General features: G+C 48.6%; 1 protein-coding gene across 12 annotated transcripts in view; it reads left to right on the forward strand.

Annotated features, from left to right (window-relative positions):
- Positions 1 to 22398, forward strand: part of AHNAK2 (AHNAK nucleoprotein 2) — a 106806-nt gene that overhangs the window by 10644 nt on the left and 73764 nt on the right. For 4 of the 12 annotated variants that reach the window (XM_077323825.1, XM_077323826.1, XM_077323821.1 and 1 more), the window contains exon 1: positions 16990 to 17363. The exons of 1 other annotated variant lie outside the window; for it this stretch is intronic. In XM_077323825.1, coding sequence (XP_077179940.1) covers positions 17039 to 17363 — 325 coding nt within the window. In that variant the 5' untranslated portion in view covers positions 16990 to 17038. Of the gene's footprint in view, positions 1 to 16775; positions 16901 to 16987; positions 17364 to 17621; positions 17832 to 22398 lie in introns of those variants that run through there. 7 more of the 12 variants (XM_077323815.1, XM_077323823.1, XM_077323827.1 and 4 more) reach the window with 4 other exon arrangements.

Below are 22398 nucleotides of genomic sequence, written 5' to 3' on the forward strand. Positions count from 1 at the left end.
AGGTTGACTACCCCTGCCCTACAGAGTCATCGTAAGTCAGCTGTGACTTGACAGCGCTTTGCACCAGCCCAGTTTCGGAAATCAACCACCTGGCCGAGCAACGCAGCACCTGGAGTCATCCAACGTGTCGGCACATGTTTGTGTGCTGAGTCTGCTACGTGTGCTCCACTTCAGAATCACTGACACGTAATGTGTCTGTTGTAATGTGTCTGTTGTCGGTGCCGTAGCTAAACAACGTTGGAGTCCACCTCTTAAGACCAACCAGGTTTTATTAAAGGCGTGAGCTTCCTTGTGCAGGCACAGTCCCTCAGACAATGAAAAAGGCATCATCAGAGTGCAGATATGAGGAGAGAGTAAATTAGCAGCAAATTAATAAACAGCATCGTAAATATATCAGCACTGTGGCATATTCACTGGATAGCTGCATGAGGCTGTTTATGAATTCCCTGCTAATTTACTCTCGCCTTATGTTTGCACTCTGATGATTCCTATTGCATTGTCTGAGGAAGTGTGCTTGGACACAAAAGCTCCCGCCTAGAATGAAGCTTTGTTGGTCTTAAAGGTGCCCTTGGACTCCAGTTTAGTTCTGCGACTTCAGACCAACATGGATACACACCTGAATATAACATAACTAGTGATAAGACTGTGGGTTCGGCAAGACACAGACTCCAGCTTGAAGAACCAGCTTGGTGTCGTGGTTAGGAGTGCGGACTTCTAATCTGGAAAGCTGGGTTTGATTCCCCGCTCCCCCACATGCAGCCAGCTGGGTGACCTTGGGCTCGCCACAGTACCGATAAAACTGTTCTGACAAAGTAGGAATATCAGGGCTCTCTCAGACTCACCTCCCTCACAGGGTGTCTGTTGTGGGGAGAGGAAAGGGAAGGCGAATGGAAGCCGCTTTGAGCCTCCTTCAGGTAAAGTGGCATATAACTCTTTTTCTTCTTCAGTGATCCCCTGATGTTTTCATGTTTCCCACAAACAACGAATCAAAATATTATTCTGGGATTAGGGGGAGGACTCCGTGGCGTCGTTTTTTTCCTCCTCCTCCTCCTCCTCCTCCTCCTCCTCCTCCTCCTTCTTCAGTAATCTCAGGGCTCTCTCAGCCTCACCTCCCTCACAGGGTGTCTGTTGTGGGGAGAGGAAAGGGAGGGTGATTGTCATCCACTCTGAGACTCCTGGGAGAGAAAAGCAATGTATAAGAACCAACACTTCTTCCAAATCCTTCAGTAACAACAGTGAACAGAGAAAACAGGCACACATGCAACTTATATACAATCCAGGTAGCTCACCGAGAGCTTGTTTGGCCCATAATGGGGAAGCCTAATTGGCCTTTAACTGGGGCTCCAGATTGGTCCATTATTAGAGTTCAGTTTTGATTGGTTGGCCTTTGAGCCATCGTTTGCATATACTGCCGACTGTCCACAAATAGCAGGATATTTTCACGATGTCACATTTAAGGATCTGTGGTGGAAACTGCAGTGCAGATAGGCCATCCCAAGACCTTATGGAAGATCTGTGAATGCCGTTTCTGGTCCAGAATCTGACCCTTTGATAGGAAGCCATACTCAGCGACGACTGTGGGAATATTCAAATATCTCCTAGATGCTCCCCTGGAGGTTGATCCAACCTAGGAGGCCTCTCACAGAGAACTCCAGAGAAGAAATCCAATGTTCCCACAGTTGCAAGGTAGTGCAACACCCTAGTATTTTTGAGGAAGTGCAAAGGTCTTCCTTAGCTCTTGGCTTTCTCATCCAGGGTTTCATGAAAGTCTAGGGCTTCTTGACAACCCTGGAAGAGTTTCCCGAATAGTTGAGAATCTTTTAACATATTTTTAAAAATTTAGGAAACCTGTATCAAGTGATATAACCTTATGTGGTCATGTTGATCCCCCCAATGGCCAATGATGGGCCTGGAGGGGGTGGGAAGGGGAGGGGCCCTGGGTAGGCATGCACAGAGCTCTGCTTCCCAACTATATCCTGCACCCTCATGCCATTTCTGGGGTTTCTCAAAGCCCACAAGATGTTTCAGGGGTTTCTCAATGGTAAAAAAGTTGAGAAAGGCTAACTTAGGTCAAATTATAGACATGGATGTCAAGGGTGGCTCTTTAATCTACTCAGCCCTCCCCCCTCTGCTTAAGTTCTTCTTTAGGCAAAAGTCTTCTAGAATCCCAAAGCGGTACTGAGCAAATGATCCAGTCCACAAAGCGAGACTCTGAAACTGTGGGATGGACTCAGACCAACAGGAAAACAGTGGTTTTAGGGTGAAGAAGAAGAGTTGGTTCTTATATGCCGCTTTTCTCTACCCAAAGGAGGTTCAAAGCGGTTTACAGTCGCCTTCCCTTTCCTCTCCCCACAACAGACACCCTGTGAGGGAGGTGAGGCTGAGAGAGCCCTGGTATTACTGAAGAAGAAAAAGAGTTGGTTCTTATATGCCGCTTTTCTCTACCTGAAGGAGTCTCAAAGTGGCTTACAGTCGCCTTCCCTTCCCTCTACCCACAACAGACCCCCTTGTGAGGTGGGTGAGGCTGAGAGAGCCCTGATATTACTGCTAGAAGAACTTTATCAGTGCTGTGATGAGACCAAGGTCAACCCAGCTGGTTGCATGTGACGGGCACAAAATCAAACCCAGCTCACCAGATTAGAAGTCCGCACTCCTAACCACTACACCAAGCTGGATGGCTAGCTCTGGGTTGGCAAATGCCTGGGGATTTGGCAGTGGAATCTGGGGAGGGTAGGATATGGGATGAGCTAAAATTCCAGGGAATCCCCAGGTCCCACCTGGAGGCTGGTATCCCAAGCTAAAAGCATCTTAAAATTATTTCAAAATGGCAGTAGGACGCCATTCTCTCTTGTTTGGCCTGTTTGGCCTTTAGTTACTCCAAGAAATCTGAGTTCTGGTCTTGAGGGCTTGAGCTAGCCATGGATAACTGTGCAGCCAGGGCTGTATCCTACCCAAGATTCAGGCAGGCCCTGATAGAATCACAGAATCATAGAATTGGAAGGGGCCATACAGGCCATCTAGTCCAACCCCCTGCTCAATGCAGGATCAGCCCAAAGCACCCAAAAGCAATGCAGACTGCTCTCTGGTGATCCGATCTAGAAAGCACCTTTCTCACTCTTACACACGCGGTAATGCAGCCAAAGGTGTTTGCACAACGTCCAAGGATCTCTGAAGTCAAAGGAACTTCTGAGTGAGATTTCTGTCCAGTGCAGGGTGGGGGTTCTGGGATCCATGCAGCTCCTTGCAACAGCAAGCAGAGAGACAGAATCGAAGGATCAAAACTGCCAAGTAGATGATGCAGCGATCAAGGAAGTCATGCCAATGGCAGCACACATGTCTTGGTGTCGCCGAATTTCATCCAACTGGATTTTATGAGGTTTGTTTACTTTCGGCATTGGGGCGGCACTGCCTTTGCCTCAGGACACTGGCCTTTGGTGTATCTTCCTCACCCCCATTCCCCCTAAACACCTGTACCTTTTCTCTATGAAGAGCACACCTTGTGAGTAACCTAAAAGGGGAGGGGAACAGTGAGAGAGCTGCCTCTCTTGGCATGAGGCAGTGTGTCTTTTTTTTAAGATGGGTGTGATAGTCCTGTTCTCAGAATAATGTATTAGTTTCACTTTGGGGATCTGCAAGGAGGAGGACTGGACATGGTAGAACGTGATCCAGACGCTCACCTGTTTTCCAGCTCCGTGGGTATTCCCCATCAGGTGTGGCTGGATCTTTTGCAGCTAATGTAGGTCAAAGTCTTGAGTGTTGGCTTAAGAAATTGGCATTAGGATTCACGCTTGCTATGGTAACCTGGAGCAATCTCTACCATTCATAATTGCTGGAATATGTAAGATCTGCAGTGTGCATGACTGGACGGAATACGGAGAATGTCCTGCAGGGGGCATTGGAGAAGATGTGTATTTAGCATAGTTAGACTGGGAAATTCTTGGTGCTTTTCAAATAATCTCCAGTGTTCTGACTGGCCCTTTGGAGACTCCCTGCTTCTTTAAGCATACTTTTTTTGTTGTTTTAAATTTATTGACTGCCACTCCCAGACCAAGCCGGCTTGTGGCGGTTTACAATAAAACCTCCATAAAATAACAATAAAATACAGTTATAAAACCCCCTGGCAGCGTAGCCCCTCTTTGTCCCTTCAACCTACCAGTCCGGTGTGGGCAAACACCCAGCTGACCTCAGCGGGGAGGGGCACCTCCTGACCTAGGTACACCAGGCATCTTGACAAGGGACCCCTGATCTTACACACCCCGGCCTCAACCAAATGCCTGGTGGAAGAGCTCTGTCTTGCTGATCCTGCAGAACTGCACCAGCTCTGCCAGGGTCCCCAGCTCTTCCAGGAGCTCATTCCACAAGGTCGGGGCCAGGACCGAGAAGGCCCCAACCCAGGTGGAGGCGAGGCATACCTCCAGTAGGCCAGAGACCACCAGCAGATTCAAACCCGCAGAGGGACGGTCCTGTGTGCGGCATAGGGAGGGGCATTTTCCCAGCTTGCCTCCAGAACAAAACCATTAGTTAAGACACTCTTCTCTTCTCTTCTCCTTCTCTTCTCTTCTCTTCTCTTCTCTTCTCTTCTCTTCTCTTCTCTTCTCTTCTCTTGCTATACCAAGTTTGTTTCTCTTCTTAATAAAACAATTTTATTATTTTAACCAGTCTAGTGCTCTCATCCGCTATGCAAATTTAATCTCTGCCAACAATAGCCAGGGTAATGATACCTGCTGTGTGAACCTGAACATTCCCAGGTCCCTCAGCCTTTCCTCAGAGGGCCTTGGTCCCCATTGCTCATTCAACCACGATTCTATCTCAGTGGGGAGGGACGGTGGCTCGGTGTAAGAGTCTCTGCTTGGCTTGCAGAAGGTCTCCGATTCAATCCCTGGCCTCTCCAGTTAAAGGGACAGACAGGAGTTCATGAGAAAGACCTCAGCTGAGGCCTTGGAGAGCTCCAGCCAGACAATAATGACCATGACCCAAAAATGTGATTCAGTGTAAAGCAGTTCCATCTCTTTGTGTGACCCTGGGCATAACTTCTCTCCCACTTTTGCTGAGAGGATAAAATAGAAGAGGGGAGAACTCTACATGCCATATGAAGGACCCTGAAGGAAGGGCAGGCTAGGTAGGAAGTTGACATGATGCTTGATTTGACAATGGTTTACAATGCTCTAAGTCAGTGGTTCTCAACCTGGGGGTCAGGACCCTTTTGGGGGTCGAATGACCCTTTCACAGGGTCACGGCAGGGCGAACAGCTTGGACGGGGTAGATCGAAATAGCATGTTCGTCTATCAGGAGCAGCGGAAAAGAGGAAGATTGGCATGGTGGGACAAGAGGCAGAACTGAACTGAGAAACCCTGGGGGGGGGAAACAATTTACATACAATCATGAACAATGGAGCTTCATGCCATTGGTCAGTTTCAGTTTAATTTCTGTGGGTTGTGAATGTCCTGCATGTGGAGGGGGTAAGACTAGATGACCCATGAGGTCCCTTCCAACTCTATGATTCTATGACTTGCATAATTTTATGGTTGGGGGTCACCCCAACATGAGGAACTGTATTAAAGGGTCACGCATCATGAAGGTTGAGAACCACTGCTGTAACTCAAGGGTGGCCAAACTGAGGCTCTCTAGAGGCCCATGGACTACAATTCCCATGGGCATGGTTGGTCAGGGCACACAGTTCCCACTGCTGGCGGGGGCTTGACGGACCCAGTGCACCCCCATGTTATGTGGTCCCCAGGGCGTGAGCTCCGGTTGGCAAACTCTAAACACTCCATTGCACTATGCTCTCAGTGACAGCATGCAAAATTAAGGGTGATGTCTACACTGAGTCACAGTAAGCATTCTGCATTCTGCAATATCTATCGAGCACGTACACCAGCTCTTATTTTTACAGCAACGAGTCTCCAGTTTCAACATGGACATCCTTTTAGAAGGCAGGCCTGGTTTCCACCCTTTTTAAAACTCCGATTATATCCCCTTTCCTGTGTTTTATGCAGCATCTCACTCACTGCTGGTGCCGCATTAATGCTAAATGGCACTTCCAGTAATCTGCTTTGAATCCACTAGAAGCACTGCAGTGGGGCACCAGGCACCTAGCTCTACAGACAGGATCCCAGACAGACACATGTTGCGTGATGGCAAAGCCCGCGCCAGCATGCGCAATGTGCAACCGATTGCGAAGCCTTGGAGGAGAACACTCACGAAGGCACACCTAACCCATGATGAATCTGCCGAACCCCGAATCTGAATTGCAAAGATTAGAAAATAAATTTGAAATGAACGTGAGGCAATGCAGCTGACATTGGATTTTTCTGTTTTCTGTTTCAGAAGATGGCATGTCCATATAATTTTTTAAAACATACATGCAAAGTTAACATTTTTTAATTCTACTATATATATATCCTTTGCAGCCAACGGAAACAGCATCCTGCCCTCCTCCAAGTGACAACCTTTCAAATACTTAAAGGTTGAGGGACTTGGGAATGTTCAGCCGGGAGAAAAGGAGGTTGAGAGGGGACATGATAGCCCTCTTTAAGTATTTGAAAGGTTGTCACTTGGAGGAGGGCAGGATGCTGTTTCTGTTGGCTGCAGAGGAAATGACATGCAGTAATGGGTTTAAACTGCAAGTACAACGATATAGGCTAGATATCAGGGGGGAAAATTCACAGTCAGAGTAGTTCAGCAGTGGAATAGGCTGCCTAAGGAGGTGGTGAGCTCCCCCTCACTGGCAGTCTTCAAGCAAAGGTTGGATACACACTTTTCTTGGATGCTTTAGGATGCTCTGGGCTGATTCTGCGTTGAGCAAGGGGTTGGACTAGATGGCCTGAATGGCCCCTTCCAACACTATGATTCTATGATTCTATATATATTTATTTAGCACAAAAGTTGAATCCTGTGGCACTTGTTAGACCAAGAATGTTTAATTCTGGATATAAGCTTTTGTGTCCATGCGCAAGAAAGCTTATATGTTGTTGGTCTTAAAGGAATCACGGGATTCATGGAATCGTAGAGTTCGAAGGGACCTCTAAGCTCATCTAGTCCAGCCCCCTGCAGAATGCAGGAAATTCAAGACGACCTGCCTCCCCACAGTGAAACCAATTCCATACCCAGAGGATGTCCCACCTAAACCAGAATCAGACTTTGTTCTGTTGCTCCAAACTGACACGCTACCTACCTGAATCTAGGATTTGTTCATTTATTAGATTTTTTTAAAAAATTACCACTCACCCAAAGGATCTAGTGGCAACTGGCAACATTAAAGCCAATAAGGAAAAACGCAACTTAAAAGCAAATAACAAATATTAAAATATTAATACTAAAATGCGTGGCTATCTCCTTACGTCTCTTAAAATAGCCCAAGCATGGGGTTACCCACCCACTTCTTGGATGTTTTAGGATGCTTTGGGCAGATCCTGCATTGAGCAGGGGGTTGGACTAGATGGCCTGTATGGCCCCTTCCAACTCTATGATTCTATGATTCTATGATTCACTAAAACAATTCAGTTGTGCATGCTCTGCAGAAACAAAGAAGCCCGTCTGACCTCAACCAGGGCCAGAGCTCCCTCTGTCCTGGCTCCCACCTGGTGGAACAAGATCCCTGAAGAGATCAGGACCCCGCTTGAGCTAGCAAAGTTCCGCAGGGCTTGCAAAAGGGAGCTCTTCCGCCAGGCATTTGCTTGAGGCCGACTGAACCGACAACTCCTGCTCCGGCTCAAATAGAAGAGCTGTTATTTTATACTCCACTTTTCACTACCCGATGGCCCCAAAGCAACCTACAAACACCTTTCCCGTCCTCTCCCCATAACAGACACCCTGTGAGGTAGGTGAGGCTGAGAGAGCTCTATAAGAACTGATCTCCGAGAACAGCTCTAAGAGAACTGATCTCCAAGAACAGCTCTGTGACTAGCCCAAAGTCACCCAGCTGGCTACATGCGGAGGACTGGGGAACCACACCTGATTCCTTCTCCTGATCAGAGTCCACCGCTCTTAATCACTACACGACACCGGAGAAACTGCCCAAGGCAACATCGTCTTAGTTGAACCCTGGCAATTCTGTCACTTGTGAAAAGAGGCGCTTTGGCCTCTGGCATGAAGAGTTTGCCACGTGTACCTGCCTTTTGACAAACTCTTCTTGCTGCCTTCCACAGAGCAGGGATTCTCCTGGCCACCAGCTCAAGCCAACGTAAGTCATTCTCTGCCTAGCTGAACACAGCCTACCAGTAGAATTAGTCAGGCCTGCAAATGAAGTTTCCCAGCAAGGATAATGTTCTAGCTCCTTTGAAGTGCAAAGCCAAAAAGGACACTGGCAGACATTCCAAGCGGAATAGCTAGCATGTAAAGGCCCAGGGGAGACCACACCCGGCTGGCTGCTCTCGATCAGGGATGGTCAACATCTTCCTTGCCTGGGCAGTTCTCCTCCATACAGGTGTGCCATCCTTCAGATGAAAGCAGGTTGCCTCCTTTAATATCTGCTCCATTATCTTCTCTGCAACAGAGGTCAGACTCACCAGCCTGTAATTTCCCGGGTCATCTCTCTTTTTTTGAAGACTATGATAACATTCGTTCTCCTCCAGTCTTCTGGCACATCTCCCATCCTCCAAGAGGACCTGAAGATGATGGACCACAGTTCTGCAAGCCCTCGAGAAATTTCTTTTGAGTGTGAGCTTCTGTCGATCATTCCCAGTTAGCAAACTTCATTGAAGGGAAATCTCTTTATTGAAAGAAGAGCGAACTGAGTATCACGGGGCTCTTGCTAAGACTAAAGACCCTACCTCTTATCAACCTTCCACCCATTGGTTTGGGCACAAAGGCATTTTCCTGATCAAATGGCCAGGACAGATGCAGGCACTGATGAAGTCCCAAAGATGGTGGGAAAGATAGTCGTTCCCACAGCTCTGCTCTGGTTCGGCCTCACTTGGGGTACTGTGTTCAGTTTTGGGCACTCCAGTTGAAGAGGGATGCAGACAAACTGGAACATGTCCAGAGGAGGGCAACAAAGATGGTGAGGGGTCTGGAGACCAAGGCGTATGAAGAAAGGCTGGGGGAGCTTGGTCTGTTTAGCCTGGAGAGGAGACGACTGAGAGGGGATCTGAGAACCATCTTCAAGTATTTAAAAGGGTGCCATACAGAGGATGGAGCAGAATTGTTCTATCTTGCCCAGGAGGGACAGACCAGAACCAATGGGATGAAATTAATGCAACAGAAATTCTGTCTCAACCTCTGGAAGGAGTTCCTGACAGTTAGAGCGGTTTCTCAGTGGCTTCCTCGGGAGGTGGTGGGTTCTCCATCTTTGGAGGTTTTTAAACAGAGGCTAGATAGCCATCTGACGGAGAGGCTGATTCTGTGAAGGCTCAAGGTGGTGGCAGGTCCCAGTGGATAAGCGAGAGGGTTGTGAATGTCCTGCCTAGGGCAGGGGGTTGGACTAGATGGCTCAGGAGAACCCATGAGGTTCCTTCCAACTCTATTATTCTATGACTCTATGACTCTATGATTCTAGCTTCAAACATGGGACCCCCTCATAAATCCATGGGCTGGCTAGCTATATTCACACCAATGCTAATCAATCAGCAATGGATCAAAGGTTCATACTGCAATATGCAGATAGGACAGGAAATAACCCACAGCAAGGCAGGTCAAGCGATACAAGCAATACAAGGTAAAAGTATAAAATACGTTTTTGACATCAGGTCAGGCAATCCAGCCAATACATGGCCAAAGCATAACACATGTTTTAGATCGATTCCTCAGGCTTCCTCGGGAGGTGGTGGGTTCTCCATCCTTGGAAATCTTTAAACGGAGGCTGGAGAGCCATCTGACGGAGAGGCTGATTCGGTGAAGGCTCAAGGGGGTGGCAGGTTACAGTGGATGAGCAATAGGGTTGTGAGTGTCCTGCATAGTGAAGGGGTTGGACTAGATGACCCAGGAGTTCCCTTCCAACTCTATGATTCTATGACATTGAGCACTCTCAGGTGCACGCCATCTGGCCCAGGGGATTTGAACTCATCCAGTGCAGCTACAAGGGAATTTGCCAACATCTGCCAAAAAGGCCTAGGCGATCCTGATCTTGTTAAATCTCACAAGCTAAGCAGAGCCAGTTTGGGTTAGTATTTTGGTGGGAGACCCCCACGGATATCGCAATTTGGTGCATGGAAGCAGACAACAGCAAACGACCTCGAAACCTCTCCTGCCTTGAAAAAGACACGCAGTTGCCACAAGATCTCACAGCACTTTGAAGTTGTAAGATCCCAGGCATGCCTGTCTTCAGGTGGGACCTGTGGACCCCCCTGGAATGGCCGCTCATCTCCAGACTACAGAGATCAGTTCGCTGGAAAGATTGAGTGGTGGACCCCATGATATTGTACCCCACTGAAGCCCCCCTCTTTCCCAAGCTCCATCCCCGAAGTTCTGGGAATTTCCTAACCTGGATTTGACAATCCTACCCCTCTTACCATGCCAGTGGCCGGGGGAAGGGGGGACCTGGCAATTCTAAAGATCCAGTTCCATGTATTTCCATTCTGTGTGGCAGCTTCTCAATGATTCACGCTCCGTTTTGGGTGGGCCAAACGCTGAGCAATTGTGGTTTCTTTGAGATTCTGAAAAGAGGTTGCCTTCTGGCTTTGGACCAAACATGCCGATCTTCCGTTGCTGTTGTTTTGCCCCCCTTTCATTCCCTGCCACTCCTCCTTGGGAGCTCGGGGGGGGGGAGCTGCTATCGGCGAGATTCAACGAAACTTGAACAAACCAGTTTCTGCCACCGCCGAGGAACAGCTCTCTTTTATTAGCATCTTGGATGCGCTGCCAACACGCCCTGACCTGAAGTCGCAATAATAGGCCAAGCGCATGCAAAAACCAGATTTCAAGTCCCCGGGGTTAATCGATCATGAATATTCCAAAAGAATACACTTGAAATTACTGCTCTGATCAAGTCCCTAAGAAGCTGATACTCAGTATTCTGTCAGTATTGAATAACTGGCTAACATGAGCGGGCCATCCAGGAAGCAATGAATCAGGAAGCATCTTGCTTAGGCATCTTCTGAAAGCCCCCCTAACCCAATTGTATAAAATAGATGTTATATGAAAAATTTAAATGGTTCCTCCTTCTGCCTAAAGCTGGAGGCTGAACACTAGTGAGATATTACTGCACTTCCAGAGAGTTCCAAAATGGTGCACAGGCCAGTGACCCATCCTCACCACTATTACGATTACGATTACGATAACGATTACGATAACGATTACGATTACGATTACGATTACGATTACTTATTTGTTTATTTGTTATATTTATATACTGCCCTCCCTGGTGGCTCAGGGTGGTTTACATAAAACATATAAACAATACATGAAACAAACCATCATATACATAACTATACATAACTAAGGTTGGATACACATTTTTCTTGGATGCTTTAGGATGCTTAGGGCTGATCCTGCGTAGAGCAGGGGGTTGGACTAGATGGCCTGTATGGCCCCTTCCAACTCTATGATTCTATGATTCTATGATCCTGCGTTGAGCAGGGGGTTGGACTAGATGGCCTGTATGGCCCCTTCCAACTCTATGATTCTATTAACAAGAGCTTGAACTGTTTAGCCTGGAGAGAAGGTGACCCAGAGATGGTCAAGTCCTTGAAAGGTTGTCACACAGAGAATGAAGCAGAGTTGTTTTCTGTTGCTTCCGAGGGTTGGACCAGAACCAATGGGATGAAATTAATTCAAAAGAATTTTCGGCTAAACATCCGGAAGAAGTATGTGACAGACAGAGCAGTTCCTCAGTGGAACAGGCTTCCTCAGGAGGTGGTGGGTTCTCCTTCCTTGTAAGTTTTTAAGCAGTTATCTATTAACTGAAGCTTGTTGTGAATGGGTGGCCAGGAAGGGCTGTGCCAGTGTTTGTCTCTTGTGGCCCTTCCTTGCATACCCAGGGAATTGCTGGTCACCACAGTGGGATGGTAGGTGAATTTCTTCCAGGCCAGGCTGGATTCTGGAGATTGGGGGGTCCCTGTGGGTAGGCAGGTGGTTGTGAATTTCCGGCATTATGCAGGGGGTTGGACTAGATGACCCTGGAGATTCCTTCCAACTCTACGATTCTATGATTATGATTAATTATGATGATGGATTGTACCCTACAGAAGTCCCTGTCCTCCCCAGGATCCATCCCCAAATATCCAGAAGTATCCCATCCTGGATTTGACAATTCCTCTTTGGTGGACATGTAAGAAGGAAAAAAAACCCTTCTGGACACAATATATATATATTAATCCAGAAGATTTTTAAGACTAATAAATAAATGAAACCAGGCTATTCTTTTGTGATGAATGGATAAATATCTTGAAAAAAGACATGGAACTTTGTTTTTATATATGACGACAGCGAGGCCTTTAGATGTACAAAAATGGAAATGTTTAATATTCCCCACAATGGAAGAATGGTTGATAAAAATGATGGAATTGGTAAAGATGGCCAAACATATTTCTTTAATTAATGAAAAGACAACATCTTTGTTTGTTGCTAACCGGACACCGTTTATAGCCTTTTCGGGTGATATGAATGTAAATGAAATGATAGTGTATGATTTTGAGGATTATAGGAGAGAAAATATGAGCTCACAGAAAAAAGAGGGGTTTTATTCTTTTCATATAATCGTAGCGTAACTCATAAGTAAGTTGTTTTATATTCGTCATAAATAAGATCAGAAGCCTTCTCTTTTTATGTCTCTTTCTTTCTTTCTTTCTTTCTTTCTTTCTTTCTTTCTTTCTTTCTTTCTTTCTTTCTTTCTTTCTTTCTTTCTTTCATCTATCATAGAATCACAGAATCATAGAGTTGCAAGGGGCCACACAGGCCATCTGGTCCAACCCCCTGCTCAATGCAGGATCAGCCCTAAGCATCCTAAAGCATCCAAGAAAAGTGTGTATCCAACCTTTGCTTGAAGACTGCCAGTGAGGGGGAGCTCACCACCTCCTTAGGCAGCCTATTCCACTGCTGAACTACTCGGACTGTGAACAATGTTCTCCTGATATCTAGCCTATATCGTTGTACTTGAAGTTTAAACCCATTACTGCGTGTCCTTTCCTCTGCAGCCAATGGGAACAGCATAGTCATATATATCTTTTCTATCATGTCCGAGAATCTCTAATTAAAGGCATTTTTTAAAGCAACTGCCAATTATACCTCCCCCATCAGTAATCATGGGGAACATGACAGCTCTAGCACTTCCAGAAAGTATCCAGAAAGATAGCCAAAATGGTGGACAGGCTGTTGACTGGTCCCCACTAGAAGCCCTCGTTTTTTGCTAGGGGGTTGTGTATAGTACAGTCAAGAAAGGAATGGTCATAACAGACCAAAGGCCAACTCTTAGAAGCATATTATGGCCCAAGTCACTAGACCAGCCTTTTTCAATCTTTTAACCGTGGAAGAGCCCCTGAAATAATTTTTCAGACTTCGAGGAGCCCCGGAAGTGATGTCAACTGACCACGCCCCCTGCCATGCCCCTGGAAGTGACATCACTACCCACACCCTTAGCTTTCCTTTCGTTCCTTCCCAATGCCTTTTCTACTACTAAGGCGGCTCAGCCTCATGTAGGCCGGAAAGAAGAGTAGGAGCTGAGAAGAGAGTCCAGATTGCCTCCTTCATACCACATCACTTGAGAGCTCCTGTGGACCCCCTTCAGAACTCCCACGGACCCTCAGGGGTCCACGGACTCCCAGCTGGGAATCCCTGCAGATCTTTGGTCCTGTTTTGCATCTCGTTCGATCTCCTGGCAATGCGCTCCGTCAGTTGTTGGTTTATATGTCCCATGACGCAACACACTTTGCATCTCCCTCCCAGCTAAATTCCTCGCTACTGTTCTTGGAGAAACTCCCATTTCACTGGCTCCCCTTGGCATCTTTCAGGGAGTCCTGGCACCTGTGTCTTTCAGGATCGCTCCGAGAGATAAGGCCAAACTTCTCAGGCTCATCGGTTCCATTTGAATATCCTAATTTCTCATCTGGCTTCTCTCTTGTGAGAAAACAAACGGCCGAGTTTCTATTTCTACATCGATTTTGGTGGCCCCGCATGGGAACTTCTTTTCTGGCTTTCTTTTTTGCACCCCTCACGGACAAAAATCACAAATCCCAGGAGCCGCCACGTGCTGAGTCAGACCACTGCCCTGTCAACGTCCGCATTGCCTTACTCTGACCGGCAGCAGCTCCCCGGAGTCTCATAGAATCATAGAATAACAGAGTTGGAAGGGACCTCCTGGGTCATCTAGTCCAACCCCCTGCACTATGCAGGACATTCCGAACCCCATCGCTCATCCACTGTAACCTGCCACCCCCTTGAGCCTTCACAGAATCGGAAGACGATCTGTATCATCTGCAATCTGAGCCTTTGAACTGGAGACGAGAGACAACACCTTCGACTCAAAGCCCCATCTAACAAATACCGATGTGTGAAGACTTTCTGATTCTCAGTCCATGGATCTACCAGGATCAGTATATTTGTACTCAGACTGCAGGCAGTCGCTCTCCAGGGTCCCATGAAACAACAAAAGGAGGGAACCAAGTAACCCAACCTGTGTGCACAAGTTAGGAACCTGAAAAGGTTGAGTAGCAGCAGAATCGGTAGAAGGACACAAAAATTAAAATGCAAATATTTATTACAAGCTATGTGCATGTTTAAAACGTAAAAACATCCATGCGTATCACGCTCAATTGCACAAATCCAAATTTAAATGCTCTCCTGTGATGTAATGGGGACTATAAGGTGGTAAACAATATGAAAGGCGAGGCTCGCATACTAATGAAAAGTATCCAAATTGGAGCCCTTCAAATATTTCTTCTTCAAAATGCCACTCGTGTAGAAGCTCTCTCTGTACCTGAGTGTATTCTCATCTGTCTCATGGAATGGAACCCGGCACCTTTTGGTTGCTCGATAGAAGAAGGAAAAGGAGAAGAAAAGTTGGTTTTTATATCCCGCTTTTCACTGGCTGGAGCCTCAAAGCGGCTTACAAGCGCCTTCCCTTCCTCTCCCCATTCTATTTATAGAGCCGTGACGGGACTGCTCTGCAAGAACAGCACAAACAGGACTGTGACTGGCCCAAGGTCGCCCAGCGGGATGCATGTGGAGGCGCAGGGAAACAAACCCGGCTCTCCAGATTAGAAGCTGCGGCTCTTAACCACCACACCACGCTGGCAGCCTGGTGTGCTGAGCCACAAGCCCTGCCTAACTATAAGGATTGATGGCAGCGACAATACCATACAGCTTCAACAAGAAATGAGGAACAGTGATGTGGGTCCCTCTTCTGTTATCACGGCTGGACTCTGTTCCTAGCTGCTAGGCTCAGGTCTTGCAAACTGAGGACCGTGACTTCCAATCCATCTCATCTTGGATCTTCCTCTTTTCCTGTTGCCCTCCAGTTTTCCTAGCATTACTGTCTTTTCCAGTGACTCTTTGTCTTCTCAGAATGTGACCAAAGTATGATAGCCTCAATTGAGTCATTTTAGCTTCTAAAGAGTGTTTATTTTACCTAGAACCCACTGGTTTATCTTTTTGTGGGGCCTATGGTGTCCATAAAACTCTCCTCCAATACCCCATTACCAATAAATTGACTTTCTCCATGGTCCAACTTCCATGACCATTCATAGTAAGTCTAGCAGAGATGGCAGCAGCACTGAGAAATTCCTGGAGATTTGGGGCTGCGGCCTTAGGACAGGGAGGGGAAGTTGGTGAGAAGAGGAACTTGGCCAAATATCTCACCATCTTCTCCAGAGGAATTGATCACTATCAGCTGAAGATCAGCTCTAATACTAGGAGATTTTTCCGTCCAAGTAGTTCAGCAGTGGAAGGGGCTTCCTAAGAAGGTGGTGAGCTCCCCCTCACTGGTGGTCTTCAAGTAGTGGCTGGACAGATCCTTCTCCTGGATGCCTGAGGCTGATCCTGCATTGAGCAGGGGGTGGGACTGGATGGCCTGGATGGCCCCTTCCCACTCTAGGATTCTGTGAGTCTAGTTCAGCAGTGGAAGGGGCGACCTAAGGAGGTGGGGAGCTCCCCCTCACTGGTGGTCTTCAAGCAGCGGCTGGACAGATCCTGCTTGCAGGGGCTCATGGGAATTGTAGTCCATGGACATCTGGAGAGCCATAGGCTAACCTGATCTTGTCAAAATTTGGAAGCTAAGTAGGATCAGCCCTGGTTGGGACTAAAGTAGGAGACCTCCAGCGAAGCCCAGGGTCCCATAAACCAATCCTTGCCTGGAAAATGCTACCATAAATCAGGTTACCATAAATTCAGTGACTCAAGGGCAGGACTCCCCACAACGTCCGTCTAGCAATCTTTCACCAGATTAACTTTTGTGTTTGTCTCTTGTGGCCCTTCCTTGCATACCCAGGGAATTGCTGACTGCCACTGTGGGAGGGTAGGTGAATTTCCTCCAGGCCAGTCTGGATTCTGGAGATTTTTGGTGTATGTGTGTGTGTGGGGGGGATCACTTGGGCATAGAACTGGGGTCAGTGTGGACAGGCTGGTAGTTGGGTTGGACTAGATGACCCTGGAGGTGGGTTGGACTAGATGACCCTGGAGGTCCCATCCAACTCAATGATTCAGGATTTTAAATTTAGCAGGGTTTTTTTTTTTTTGGCACGAACAGCCAAGGACCAATCCTGACTCACATCGCACGCATCCATACCCGGACAGCTTTGGCACCCCGCCACCTTGTCCCATTGTCGCTCGGCCCACACATGTGCGCGACCCTAGCCCTGCGCCAGGCCGTGTGAGCATGACTCACAGGCCCCGCCAACCCACACGCAGCAGGGCCACAGCGAGCTCAGCAAGAGAGCCGAGCCACGAAGCGCAAGCACCTCGACGGCCAAGTGCATGCACAGCAGTGCTCTCGGGGCGCATGAGAACAGAGGACGCTTGGCTACCGGAGCAGGTCTGCAGCCGGGGCTCGCTCGCCCTCTTGCACGCGGGTTTGGTGTGTGTGCCATGCTCGGTGTGCAAGCGTGTGCGTGTGTGCAAGACAGCAACGCAAGGGGGGAGAAAACGAAAAAGAAACAACGCGTTGCATTGCATGACTCACTGCCCCGAGGCGAGCTTGGAAAAGAGTCTCGGGGAAAGGCGATGTTTGGCTCGCCACTTTCTCCCCTTCCCTGCGCGTCGCCAGCCACGGGGCTGCCTCTCCAGCCCTGCATGCGCATCGGCGCCGGCCAGCGGGGAGGGCGATCGGGTTTCACGGGCGGCGTCCCGGGGGCTCCTCCGCCCGGGGTGGGAGCGGCCCTGCGAAGGCCGGACTCCGGCGGCGGGGCGTGCAAAGGGCGGCGGCGGCGGTGGGGGAACCGGGCGGCGGCAGAGGCCGGGCCGCTCTGCAACTTCGCCAGCGCTCCTGTGCCGTCGGGGTGAGTCGGCCGCTTTGCAAACGGAGACGGTGATTTTTTTTTTTTTTTTGCATTGCATTGCATTGCATTTCGACAACGATTCGGGGGTGTTTTAGTCGTGCAACGCGCGCTTCGACGCAAAAGAGGGCCAAAAAGTTGCAGGTCGCTTTGCAAAAGGGTCTCTGCGGATCCCGCGAGGTAGTGGGCAGCGCCGCAGGTGCGCCGCGCACGCCCCCCCTGGGAAGCCTTGGCGTGTTTTTGGGAAGCCACCCTCCCTTTGGGCTGGGGCGGCTCGTGCAGTCGTTGCTCCCCCGCTTTGGGGACGCGTGAAGAGGTCCGGGAGAAGGGGGCGACTCTCGGATTTTGCAGGCTTTTGCATTCTGGTCTTTTTCTGCCTGGGTCGCTTTAGTCGTGTTTAACGAGACGTCTGGCATCTGATCTCGGAAGCTAAGCAGGGTCGGCCCCGGTTAGGACTTGGATGGGAGACCGGTAAGGCATGTTCTTCGCAGGGGCAGGTATGGGCGGACGCCTGAAAACCCTGCGCTTGCCCCACAGATCCCGCGGAAGTCAATGGGACTTTCCCCCAAGTGGGTGTGGGGTTTTAGCGGTGGATTAACTGATTGGGTCAATTTTGGAGAGATTCGTGTAATTGAGAGTGGTAAAGAAGGTGATCCGGGTTCGAATCTCCTTCCAGACTGGGTTGGGAGATTCCTGGGGATTTGGGAGGGGAGCCTGAGTAAACTGCGGGTTTAGGGAGGGGGAGGGACTTCAGCAAGGTATAATGGAGGGATCTTCCAGCACCCGCCAATGCCTTCTTGGCACTGGACAGTGTTTTTAGAAAGAGGATGGGACCAGGTGAACTCCTGCTCAGCGGGGCTTCTGATTGGCCGCTGGAGATCTGATTGACAGTCCGAATTAAAGTCCTGTGAGTCAGTTGTGACTGCAGAGTTGGTTTTATCCTCAAAGTGTCCGTCTTTAAACTGACACGGGATCCCTGATTTCTACAGGCGATCACAGGGTTGGGCTGTTAAAAAACTTTCAGTTTTGCGATGGAGTTTGTGTTCTGGCTTTTATGCCTGCCGTCGGTCAGTGTTACGTCTGCTGGCCAGAGAGCCAGCGTAGCGTAGTGGTTAAAGAGCAGCAGACTCTCATCTGGAGAGCTGGGTTGGATTCCCCGCTCCTCCTCCACATGCAGCCAGCTGTTGTGACCTTAGGCTAGTCGCAGTCCTGTCAGAGCTGTTCTCACAGAGCAGTTCTCGCATGGCTCTGTCTGCCCTACCTACCTCGCAGGGTGCCTGTTGTGGAGAGAGGAAGGGAAAGGTGTATGTCAGGTGTATGACACGACGAAAGCGACCCAGCCAGAAAAAGACTCCTTTGGGCAGGGGTAGTCAAACTGCGGCCCTCCAGATGTCCATGGACTACAATTCCCAGGAGCCCCTGCCAGCAAATGCTGGCAGGGGCTCCTGGGAATTGTAGTCCATGGAAATCTGGAGGGCCGCAGTTTGACTACCCCTGCCTTTGGGTATAAGAGAGGTATAAGAAGCCAGCTCTTCTTCTTCTACTTCGGGCTGTGTCCCTTGTTTCTTCTCACCTTTCGCAGGACTTCTCATACTTGAAGGGAACTGTCAATTGTGTTTCCTTTGCTGGGTGGTCACCCTGCTTTTAGAAGCAGACATCTGTCACCCTGCTGTTGACCGCTAATAGCAGGCTTTGGCTGATCAGCAGAGCTTGTGCTTGGCATGCGGAAATTCCAGGGTTGGGTCTCTGACACTGCTGCTCATAAGAGAGATCAGGAAACACCGTTCTCTGCCTGAGACTCTGGAGAGGGGCTGCCCGGTTCCATGGCTTTTCTAATATTTGGATGATCCTGGGAAGATACTTGCTCAGGTCCGTGTTCTGGATGGTTGAAGAACTGCATGATTGTAGTCCCCGGGAACAAATTCCATAAATCGTGCAGAACTGAATTATTCAAGGGGGAAGAAGAAGAGTTGGTTCTTATATGCCGCTTTTCCCTACCCGAAGAAGTCTCAAAGCGGCTTACAGTTGCCTTCCCTTTCCTCTCCCCACAACAGACACCCTGTGAGGGAGGTGAGGCTGAGAGAGCCCTGATATTTCTGCTGGGTCAGAACAGCTTTATCAGTGCTTTGGCGAGCCCAAGGTCACCCAGCTGGTTGCATGTGGGGGAGCGCAGAATCGAACCTGGCATGCCAGATTAGAAGTCCACACTCCTAACCACTACACCAAACTGGCTCTCAAGGGGGTTCTATGCAGGAAACCGGGTGGCATTGTACAGAAAGTTTTCTACCATGTCTTGGATGAGTAATTAGGGACTGTGGTGTATGCTGCTGTAGTTTGCTGTCAGTTGGATGCAACTCTGTATTCTTGCTTGGCTATCATTTAACGCAGCCTTCTTAACTTTTTTGCCGTTGTGACATCCCTGAAATGTTCTTGAGGCTTCGAGAAACCCCAGAAGGGGCGCGATCATGCAGAATACGGTTGGGAATCAGAGCTGTAGACACACCCACGTGGGAAACCCTCCCCTCCCCACCCCATCATTGGACATTTTGTGGGGCGGGGCGGTGGGAGGTCACTATGACTATATATGGTTGTATAACCCAATAAATGTGTAACAAATTTTAAAAATATATTCAGCATTAATGGTTAACTCCTACCCATTCGGGAAACCCTTCCAGGGCCATCAAGGAACTGCAAGGTTTCTCAAAATCCTGGTTGAGAAAGCCTGGTTTAATGTGTCATGCTAAGACTTAGGCTTTGCTTCAATTCTGTTTATTTAGATTTCTGGTTGATTCCACACCCCAAATCCAGCTGAGTGACCTTGGGCTCGCACTGAGAAAGCTGATCCTTCAGAGCAGCAATATCAGGGCTCTCTCAGCCTCACCCACCTCACAGGGTGTCTGTTGTGAGGAAAGGGAAGGTGAATGTAAGCTGCTTTGAGACTCCTTCAGGTAGAGAAAGGCAGCATATAAGAACCAAATCTTCTTCTTCTTCAGTAATCTCAGGGTTCTCTCACCCACCTCACAGGGTGTCTGTTGTGGGGAGAGAAAAGGGAAGGCGAATGTAAGCCACTTTGAGACTCCTTCGGGTAGAGCAAAGCGGCATATAAAAACAACACTTCTTCTATTTCGTTGTCTAAGGAATGTCCCAACCTGTGGATTGTATGGACTCACTCTGTGAAATCCCTCAGGAGACCCAGTGAGAAAGGGAAACTATACAGAATATTAAGGTAAAATGTAAAGGTATCCCCTGTGCAAGCACTTAGTCATGTCTGACCCTTGGGGTGACGCCCTCTAGCGTTTTCATGGCAGACTCAATACGGGGTGGTTTGCCAGTGCCTTCCCCAGTCATTACTGTTTACCCCCCAGCAAGCTGGGTACTCATTTTACCGACCTCGGAAGGATGGAAGGCTGAGTCGACCTTGAGCCGGCTGCTGGGATTGAACTCCCAGCCTCATGGGCAGAGCTTCAGACTGCATGTCTGCTGCCTTACCACTCTGCGCCACAAGAGACCCTATACAGAACATAAGTAATCAAATAAAGAATATCAATCAGCCAGTAACATTGACCAGCAAGGAAGCGGATTCTGAATGTAAGACGACCACTTAAAATGGTGTTCGCATGAAAAAAATTAATTAGTGGACATAACTGTGATTTGTGGTAGGTCAGGATGAGTAGCCCTGTTCGTCTGTCTGTAGCAGGAGAAAAGAGCCAGAGTCCAGGAGCACCTGAAAGACCAGCAAAATCTGTGGCAGGGGAAGAGTTTTGGCGAGTCACAGCTCTGAAGACATGAGCCGTGACTCATGAAAGCTCCTCCCTGGCCAAAAATTTTGCTGGTCTTTCAGGTGGTCCTGGACTCTGGCTCTTTTCTCCTGCTACACACAGACTATCAGGGCGACCCATCTTAGAAGTGATCCGTGACTCATGAAAGCTCCTTCCCTGCCACAAATTGTGTTAATCTTCGAGGTGTTCGTGGACTCTTTGCACTTTTTAACTCTAATTTGTGAGCCGCAAGGGAGTGGCGGTATATAAATATAATAATAATAATAATAATAATAATAATAATAATAATAATAATGTAAGACAACCCCATACATGTTTTGCTGCCATACCTGGGAAATAAACCTAGTTTTCCACTGGAGTAAATACTGTAAGAGGAGCCTGTTGTGGCGCGGAGTGGTAATGCAGCAGACATGCAGTCTGAAGCTCTGCCCATGAGGCTGGGAGTTTGATCCCAGCAGCCGGCTCAAGGTTGACTCAGCCTTCCATCCTTCCGAGGTCGGTAAAATGAGTACCCAGCTTGCTGGGGGGTAAACGGTAATGACTGGGGAAGGCACTGGCAAACCACCCCGTATTGAGTCTGCCATGAAAACGCTGGAGGGCGTCACCCCAAGGGTCAGACATGACTCGGTGCTTGCACAGGTGATACCTTTACCTTTAAATACTGTAATGGGTGCATGGTGCATTTCAGAGAGCCCTGACAGCCCTTAGTTGTTTTAAGTGTGGAAGACGCCCTTCGGAGCGTCTTGAATGAATGCAAAGCCAACAAGCCGTGTCATGTCCGAATCCAGCCACGTCTTTTAAGTGGATCCTTCGCTTCGATTTTGCATAGTTCTAGCAAAGCCTTTCTCAACTTTTTACCGTTGAGAAACCCCTGAAAAATTCTTCAGGCTTCAAGAAACTCCAGAAGTGGCGCAATCATGCAGAATAGGGTTGGGAAGCATAGGTGTGGACATACCCATTGAGGGCCCCTCCCCACCCCTACAGGCCTATAATTGGCCATTTTGAGAGTGGGTTGACATGAACATATATGATCGTAAAGGTAAAGGTAAAGGTATCCCCTGTGCAAGCACCGGGTCATGCCTGACCCTTGGGGTGACGCCCTCCAGCGTTTTCATGGCAGACTCAATACGGGGTGGTTTGCCAGTGCCTTCCCCAGTCATTACCGTTTCCCCCCCAGCAAGCTGGGTACTCATTTTACCGACCTCGGAAGGATGGAAGGCTGAGTCAACCTTGAGCCGGCTGCTGGGATTGAACTCCCA

This window comes from Paroedura picta, chromosome 2 (genome assembly GCF_049243985.1).
Source record: "Paroedura picta isolate Pp20150507F chromosome 2, Ppicta_v3.0, whole genome shotgun sequence".
Classification (NCBI taxonomy): domain Eukaryota; kingdom Metazoa; phylum Chordata; class Lepidosauria; order Squamata; family Gekkonidae; genus Paroedura; species Paroedura picta.